Source organism: Lolium perenne, chromosome 2 (genome assembly GCF_019359855.2).
Source record: "Lolium perenne isolate Kyuss_39 chromosome 2, Kyuss_2.0, whole genome shotgun sequence".
Classification (NCBI taxonomy): Eukaryota; Viridiplantae; Streptophyta; class Magnoliopsida; order Poales; family Poaceae; genus Lolium; species Lolium perenne.
This window is the reverse complement of record NC_067245.2, coordinates 201,612,054-201,620,418: the sequence shown is the minus strand read 5'-3', so window position 1 is coordinate 201,620,418 and position 8,365 is coordinate 201,612,054. Positions and strand designations below refer to the sequence as shown.

General features: G+C 46.3%; 2 protein-coding genes across 3 annotated transcripts; both read right to left on the bottom strand.

Annotated features, from left to right (window-relative positions):
* Positions 1 to 322: 322 nt before the first annotated feature.
* Positions 323 to 2,838, bottom strand: LOC127320823 (11-beta-hydroxysteroid dehydrogenase 1A). Its single transcript, XM_051349903.2, has 6 exons — positions 1,783 to 2,838; positions 1,494 to 1,686; positions 1,270 to 1,355; positions 1,054 to 1,185; positions 782 to 946; positions 323 to 693 (listed from the first exon to the last, which is right to left on the bottom strand). The coding sequence occupies exons 1-6, from the start codon at positions 2,020 to 2,022 to the stop codon at positions 403 to 405; spliced, it is 1,107 nt and encodes a 368-aa protein (XP_051205863.1). The 5' UTR covers positions 2,023 to 2,838; the 3' UTR covers positions 323 to 402.
* A 133-nt stretch (positions 2,839 to 2,971) lies between these two features.
* Positions 2,972 to 7,988, bottom strand: LOC127320822 (probable metal-nicotianamine transporter YSL5). 2 transcript variants are annotated; one of them, XM_051349900.2, is made up of 7 exons: positions 7,540 to 7,988; positions 7,226 to 7,398; positions 6,960 to 7,057; positions 6,267 to 6,404; positions 5,506 to 5,695; positions 5,088 to 5,217; positions 2,972 to 4,122 (listed from the first exon to the last, which is right to left on the bottom strand). In XM_051349900.2, the coding sequence occupies exons 1-7, from the start codon at positions 7,937 to 7,939 to the stop codon at positions 3,182 to 3,184; spliced, it is 2,070 nt and encodes a 689-aa protein (XP_051205860.1). In that variant the 5' UTR covers positions 7,940 to 7,988; the 3' UTR covers positions 2,972 to 3,181. The 2 variants fall into 2 exon arrangements, with proteins under 2 accessions (XP_051205860.1, XP_051205861.1); XM_051349901.2 differs by having other exon boundaries at positions 7,739 to 7,975.
* Positions 7,989 to 8,365: the final 377 nt, after the last annotated feature.

The window sequence follows — 8,365 nt, the reverse complement described above, 5'->3', positions numbered from 1 at the left end:
AGAAGGACAAGGCGGAGGAGGAAGAAAGGGCGGCGGCCATCGCCGCCGTGAAGGAGGCGGAGGCGCGGGCGGCGCAGGCCGATGGGTTCATCGTCGACCTCTCCGACTAGAAAGTCGCGATCCGATCGTGCATTTTGTATGTATGTAGGTACGTCGATTTCTATGTATGATCGACGAACTATGAATGAAAGTTTCCCGGGTTTTAAATTTACAAATATACGGGGTCAAATACGGGTTCTGCTAGACGGAGCGGTGTCTGATCGACCATTTTTTTTATACGGGGCGAAATTCGAGCGTTATACGGGGCAGAAAAGTAAGGGGTCTGTTAGACATGCTCTTACACTACCATTTTATTCTGTTTCCGTTACAGCAGCACCAAAGACTGTTAGCATCACCTAGCATCTACTCCCGTTTGATCTCCGAGGTGTACAGCGACGGCGGCTGCAGCACGCGCTTGGCGCCGGTGAGCTCCGTGACCGACCTCGCCCTCATCTGGCTGCCCCCGTCGCCGGCGGTGCGGCGGTAGAACACGCGCTGGAACATGTCGCCAACCTCCGGCGCGAACGCCCGCCAGAGGAACAGCGCCCGGTACCACACCGGCACGGTGACGCTGCGCCGGCCGCGGCAGACGGCGTCGACGATGGCCTCGGCGCACCGCTCGGCGCGGACCACCGGGAGCAGCCCAACCTGAGCCTGCATTGCACGATGCGAATTCACAAATGAGGTTGACGTTGACAACATCTCTGAAACCAAAACTGGTTGTGTCGACCGTGCAACTCACATCTCTAGTGTCTTGATCGACCTCCATCCTCCCTTCCCTGGAGAGGTGCTTCCCCTTGGTCATCTCCGACTCGATCCACCCGGGAGTCGCCACCGTGACGCCGACCTCGCCGCCAAGCTCCATCCGCAGTGTCTCGGCGAAGTTCAGCACAGCAGCCTTGCTAGCCTGCAGCGATGCCATGAACCAACATGCATCAGTGGACGTACCTTAAAATACAGGCATGTCTGCACACTAAGAAGGGGAAAGGAAGTGAACTGTCGAGGGAAATGTACATTGTAGAAGCTCATTCTTGGCATTGCTAGCATCGCCGCTGCCGAAGAATTGACGAAGATCTTCCCGCCGCTATTCTTCAGGTGCGGGAGAGCAGCGTGCGTTGGATGCACGGTGCCCCAGAAGTTCACATCCTGCAGCACAAACATATGAGGCAAAACAGAGGAATAGGAGGAACCGATGAGCATTAAGAGCAGAGATTGGTGAATGTACAGTACCAAGACTTGCTTGAGATCGGCGACATTGGGCACTTCCTCGAACCAGCATACATTGGCCAAACCGGCATTGTTGACAAGATGATCCACTATACAAACCAGAGGATTATTAGGGAAGATCAAAAGTAGTACAGTACTAAATACGAGGTCAGTTATGGCTTCAGCGTGTGGATTCAGATAGAGCATACAGAACACCATGATGAGTAGGGGAGTTCATCACAACTTACGTCGGCCAAAGCGCTCAACCGTGGCCTGGACGAACGCCTTGCAATCCTCCGGCCTCGCGACGTCACCCGGAACGACGAGCACGTCCGGCGAGCCGAGATCCATGGCCTTCGCGGCGACCTCGTTCAGGCTCCCCTCCCTCCTCGCCACCAGGGCCAGCCTCGCCCCCTTCTTCGCGTACTGGTATGCTATTTGCTGCACGCACGCAATTCAAATGGAACCAGAGAAAGCAGCTCAGAGCATAACGAGACCATCAAATAAATAAGAGCAAGTGTAATCGTCAACTAGTACCTCGCCGATGCCGGAGGATGCGCCGGTGATGAGCACGACCTTGCCGGCGACGTCCTCCGGTGCGACGGTGGCGAGCGCCGAGGAGGTGAGTTTGTAGACGTAGTAGGGGGGCATGAAGACCGCCAGCAGGAGGAGCGACCGGCGCGCCGCCCAGTCCATGAAGGTGTTGACAAGGTCCGTCGCCGGCGTCTCGCTGCGCAGCACCGTGTACCCCACCTTCAGCATGCTCAGCATCTCCATGATCGATGGCACCCACCTGCTCCTTCCTTCCTTCCTTCCTTGATTCCTCTCAGGGCTCCTCTGCTCCACTTCTGTGTTGCGAATGGCGATTGCTGCCGAGCGTGTGCTTGCACGAGATGAGATGAGGAGAAGGGCGACCGAGAAGCTTCACTGCATGCAGCCGGATTCGCAGGCCGCCGTGACACGTCGCGTATGGCGGGGTACGTGGCGCGCTGTCATGTAGGAGAGGCGGAGGTACGTGTGCGTTTCTAGGCATACCAGGTGGCCAAAAGCATGTCAAGTCCGATCTGAACGATTCTGAACACACTGAAGGAAAGTGTGGAAGCGACGCTCGATGGTAGTGCCAAAGCAAGTGAAATCTTGAGAAATGGAAGAGTTTTGGGTACTGACACGGTGTATGGTTCTGTTATCCTCCGACTAACTGACAAATGTAACAAATTTCCAAGTCATCGACTGGAGTCGTCTGCTCTCAATATTGAGATTTGTGCAAGGAAAACTCAGAAGGTCCGAATGGCAGATAGAAGGAACATATGATACCATATTACCGCTCAAAATCAAGTTTCTAAATAATATGAAAATAATTGTGAGTGTTAACCAGACGTGTGTTTACAACCCCTGAAATTTTCATAATAATATTCGAAACACACGCACAAAATTGACAAATCCAACATGAATAGTGTAAAAAAAAAGATAAAACCACAAATGACACTATTCACATGTCAATTTTCCATTTTTGTTTCTCCCTTGGTGTTTCAAATTTGGTTCTAAAAATTCTAGAGGTTAATTTTGGATTTTTTAGAAACTTCAAAATTTAATTTTCACAACTGGTACCAAGGTAGTACTATCATTTAGTGGCTAATAAGCCTGATATCACTAGATATCACCAGTTATCAAAATCGAACTTTCAAGTTTCTAAAAAATATGAAAATAATTGTGACTGTTAACCAGATGTATCACAAGTTCACAACTGGTACCATGGTATCATTTAGTGCCTGGTATCATTCTTTTTGTTCTCTTTCTATTTTCAACTCTACACAGAAGAATAGATCGATGATACACAGACAAAACACATCTTAGTATGTACGTATATGTAATTACAAAGATTCATTACTGAAGGGCACAAATTCATGTGATAGACAGAGACTTTGGAGCCATCTTCTCACCTGGAAGCAGAAGACGGCCTGAAGGACATGCAGACCGGTGGATCAATTTTAAGGATGGACAAAACAGCAGAAGGAATGCTCCATATTCCATCCCCACAGATCAGCCCGGACGCCGCTGCTACCGCGTAATCATCGGCGTCCCTCCGGTTCACCTTCTGCCACACGAACAAGATCACCGTCCCAACGAACATGTCCACCCCGAAGAACGCACCGATGTAGAACGGCACAGCCATCGCCATCGGTATGGGGATAATCCTCGATGCACTGGCGGGCGACAGATCCCTCAGGAGATTGACGGCCAATGACGCCAAAAAGAATGCGCAGCAGATCTGGAGACAGTACTTGGGCAGGGAGCCAAAACCTTCGACCCCAAGAATGGCCATCTCCCTGAAGATGATGGCAAACGGGGCCTTGTACTCCCCATCAGGGTTGCCGATATCGAAGGCTGTCCAGAAGAGCCACAGCGTGAGCGGAGCAATGATGCATCCGAGCGCAACCCCAGTTAGCTGGGAGACGAACATTGACCGCGGCGAGGAGAGGGTGAGGTAGCCACACTTGAAGTCCTGCATGAGATCTGCCGCAGAGCAGGCAATTGACATGATGATGCCACATGCTGCAAGGCCAGCGATGACACCACCATTGTTGCTGCCGACAAGGGAGGCAAATAAAAAGAGGGCAATCTTGCCATAGGTGGGCGCAAGGTTCAAGTTCGTCAGGCCCATCCCGTAGGAGTTGCAGAAGGCAACGGCAGGAGCAAGGAAGTAGCAGGCAAGCACAAGATACCACTTCAGCTGGGGAAATATGGAGGGCACAGCTGCTGTGGATATTGCTGCGAGCAAAATGTAACCAGAAACAGCAAAACTTGTGGGTATGCTATCTTTGAAGAACATCTCAGTTTGAAGCGTATCATCCATTAATGGTTTAGAGCTCTCATTATCTGAAAAAATACAAAGAAACAAGCTGAATGCAAAAAGTTTGAACAAATCATTCAGGAAGATGATATCCTGCAAGCAAATACTTGACACAACTGTACTACAAGAAACAAAAAGGTAAGATTTTATGAATCAGTGAAGAAGAATTAATGGATTATATATTACGGAAGTCCACTTTGCCTCATAGGTGTAGATGCACTCATTGTCTAAAAAGCATATTTCAAAATGTCTAAAAATTTCGAAATAAATTCCAGCTGTACATCCAGACATTCTATGTTCGCACACAAAGTTTCGTCTAAAATGATTTTTTTGTGGCCTGTGTAAAAAAGAAAAATTTGATGCTCCAAAATAGCTTTTCACGAGACATGTTTTTCTCTTTTTACACAGGCCATAGAATGTATTTTTTCCACAATACTTTGTGTGAGAACATGGAATGTTCAGATGTACACACAGAACTTTTTCCAGGATTTAATGAAATTTTGAAGTACATTTAAAATACATTTTTCATAATGGGTGCATCTAGACCTATGAGCCAAAACACAACGTCCTGTATATTGTACAATTAATTCCCTCTGGCCACAACTTCAAGTCATAAAATGGCAGACATGTTGAATGACTACAAAGGCACAATATTATATAGCATGACTTATTGCGGAAATTCGCTTTGGAGCTCAGGTGTCATGGAGCTCTTTATTTTTTGAAGTTTTAAAAAAAATTCTAGACATATATAATGATGTACTCTACCAGCATACAAAATCTCAACCCTAAATACCTTATATTCTGGGATTAACAAAAATGACAAATTTGGGCATTTCGAGGTGAGATTTTATCGTGTTGGTAGATTACATTATTTCATACATCTAAATTTTTGCTCGGAATTTTTTGAAACTTTGAAACACCATTTTGAATCGTTCAAAAAACGAGCTCCATGTAGTGCTCCGAAAATCCGCAATCCACTTTTTGATGTTACCTTGAAGAGGTTGAACAAGCTGATCACGTTGTTTTGATTGCGCGTTGCAGATTTCTCTTGCAATGATAACAAAGATTTTTACCAAGTTGTAGAGGCCATCTCCAAGTATGATCGAAATTGCTACAAAAACCTACATGGATAAGCATCATTATGAAGAAAATCAAGCATGGCCATGTTACATTATGTTTCCTACTACGAAATAGCTACCAAAAACTGAAGAAACAAATCCACATGTAGCCCATTTTACTCGCATGGCATTGACTACAGATCACATGAAAGGTGTTCGCAGAATGAATCTCTTCAAAATAAGTGCTTGGGATGAATTTCACAGATAATCGCAGACTTAGTGCAATCGCATCCAAATTAAAACTGTCATAAACCAAATGACTATAAGAAATACATAATTGCATATATGTACCTTATAACCATAAAGGCCTCTGAAGTCATTGCTACTAAGGTTATCTGGGTACCAATCACCAGCTTTTGTAGTGATAAATGGCCAAAGAAACCCCCAGGATATGACTGACCCAAGAAAGACTGAGCAATTAACAATGTGGGGAGAAATAAGACCATACCCAACATAACTAGGATTGAAGTCAAAAAAGAACCTGCAGGAATGTGATAAACATAACTTCAGAGTTCAGATAAATGGTCATTCTTAACTTGGATCACACATTATACATATCATGCGACTTGTTTTCAAGCTTGAATAGGTAGACTAGTACATGTTGCTACCCAAATAATCATATATACTTACTATGACATGAATTTGACATTTGAGACACAGAAGCACACATGTGGCAAACTAGTCATTAGCAGCATAACTTCTTTTCTTCTGCATTTGAGAATGTCACTAGCACACTAAGTTGTAAGGTATGTCACTGAAGCTTCAGTTGTGATACTGGGAAGAACAAAAATAAGCTCGTTGATTATACTGTATGTTTAGTTCTCTAAGATCCCAGATAACCCCAAATGATCATGAAAATTAGCACAAAATAATCCGGAGCTATAGCGCAAGAAAGAAATGTCAATACAAATAAAATGGTGAGTATATGAGCTGGAAGTAACAAATGAAGCCCACAAGCATCATACATAGCCTTGTTGCAACTAATCGGTCCAGTTCCAGTGCCCCGTGTAGAGAAGAAGAGGGTGCAGGGGAGAAAAACATTGAGAGCTTACGTGTTCTTAAAAGCTTCAGGTCCAAATGTTGGAAAATTGTCAAAGCCGCAAGAATCACCAACTCCACTGAAGAACCACTTAAAGAAGCTCCAGCCAAAACTAAGGCCCATGAACTTTACAAGGCAATGGACTTTCTTTCTGTAAAACAACATAACAACTTACAAGAACACAAAAACATGTGAAATAGGACAAATAACTACATAATTTACTTGACATATGAATACAATAAACATGAACGAATTTTAACAAGAAGTTAGCAAGCCATTTGTAGTTTTGTAGTAGCACCCATGCTAAGAATCATGTCCCAAAACATAGATGTTTTATCATGCATACATGCACAATTGTCTACTCCAAATTATAAAGATGAATTATTTACATCACCCATCATGTCTAAAGCCTAGATGCCTCACTTTAGCGCAAGTGTTTTTCTTCGGAGTTCAGAATATATGCATAGCCAAATGTAGTGATAACAGATGCAAGTTTGCATGATTTTGTACCAGGGAAATTTTGTGATTAGGCATTATAGAGAGCATGGCATGCATATCCTCAAAATTGGTTATCCAGTGCAGAATAAATTCCGATTGTGTACAGTATGGTTCAAAGACTTGTAAAGTTGTAAACATGCATCATAAAAGGATATTGTGCCCAATTTTAAAAAGTTAGCTAAGTAGGAGTAATTGGCAATAGCCATACCCTGTAAGATCAGCTTCTTTTTCTCCATGCAAGCTATTAATCATGAGAGCTGTAGCTGTCCCACCAGGAAATGCAAGCTTGTAATCAATCACCAATACCTGCAGTACTTCAGTTGAGAAACAACACCATAACCGTGTACTTTATAGCTAAGGGTAGAAAACTATCAGCCTACTTGGTTTTTTCATACAACAAAATACAAACTTGTCTACATCTTTCACAAAATCTGCAGCAGCCATTGCGCGACACCTCAGGAGAAGAAAATAAACCTTTCGCAGGATGACAATAGCAAATGGCCCGAGGAGAGCAATGAGAAACAGGAACCCGATCATCCAACCAAGCGAAGGATCTTTAACATCTTCCACTCGGTTACCCGGATAGTCAGGTCCGACGAGCTCATACGTCTTCCTGTCCATCGCGAAGATATACGACGCCGAGCACCCTACGAACAAGGAATATTCACTAAACTGAACATTCGAGAAATTGACTGCGAAATGTTGCAAATTAACACTGGAATATAAGCTGCTGGAGTGAGAGATGCTGTCTCCTGACTCGGAGCATGGCAAGTGAGCCGCGTGCGTACCGCTAAACGCGAGGCCGGCGCAGGCGATGGCGCAGGTCTGGATGACGGTGTTCTCCTGCCTGGTGAACGGGCTCCCGCGGCCGAACCCCAGCCTCCCGGCGGCGGCCCGCCACGCCGTGGTGAGGAAGTAGGAGAGGAGGCCGGAGGCGACGTTGAGGGCCGGGATGACCCCGACGGTGAGGTTGAGGCGGTGGATCACCACGCACAGCAGCGTCCCCAGCGCCGCGGCCACGGCGACGCCCCGGAAGGTGAGCTGCTCCCTCCATGGGGGGACGCGTGTGGGACCGGGCAGAAGGAGCTGGGAAGTTGCGGCGCCGGCGGCGAGGTCTCCGGTGCGGAGGAAGGGGGATGACGCCGTCGTCTCTGGTGTTTCGATTTCAATGTCGTCTAGTGTTCGCATGTTTATTTATTTTTTAATTTTAGGAGAGAAATCAGGATCAGCAAAGTAGGCTCGTGATTTGTATGCTTGCCACCACGCAGCAGTCAACTGCAGAAGCAACTCATTCGAGCAAAGCCCGGCTTTAAATTAATAAAGCCCCCGGCCAACAGAGTTTCACAACGATACCACCACACAAAGATAAACAGCCCGCAGCACGAAGGCTGGGCACACACAAAGGGTCTCACACAGATAGCCAGCAGCACGAAGGCTGGGCACACACATCATGTCTGAAGGTAACCTAGAAACGAACGCATATGGTCCGGCGAAGAAGGAGACTCAAACCAACACGTCCTCCACAGCATCCCGTGTCACCGCGTGAAGGGTCCGGATCTTCTCAATCGCCCTCTGAATGTCTTCCCGGTCCGTCCGTCTAGCCACTGGTTTCCA

What these genes read in the sequence shown, in the direction of transcription:
- LOC127320823 (XM_051349903.2), bottom strand. Translation starts at nt 2,022, where the DNA reads ATGGAGATGCTGAGCATGCTGAAGGTGGGGTACACGGTGCTGCGCAGC. An exon ending in CCGATCTCAAGCAAGTCTTG is followed by an intron (nt 1,186 to 1,269) that starts GTACTGTACATT and finishes TTTGTGCTGCAG; the next exon opens with GATGTGAACTTCTGGGGCAC. An exon ending in CAAGAATGAGCTTCTACAAT is followed by an intron (nt 947 to 1,053) that starts GTACATTTCCCT and finishes GCATCGCTGCAG; the next exon opens with GCTAGCAAGGCTGCTGTGCT.
- LOC127320822 (XM_051349900.2), bottom strand. Translation starts at nt 7,939, where the DNA reads ATGCGAACACTAGACGACATTGAAATCGAAACACCAGAGACGACGGCG. An exon ending in CTATTGTCATCCTGCGAAAG is followed by an intron (nt 7,058 to 7,225) that starts GTTTATTTTCTT and finishes GAAGTACTGCAG; the next exon opens with GTATTGGTGATTGATTACAA. An exon ending in GAGGCCTTTATGGTTATAAG is followed by an intron (nt 5,218 to 5,505) that starts GTACATATATGC and finishes TTATCCATGTAG; the next exon opens with GTTTTTGTAGCAATTTCGAT.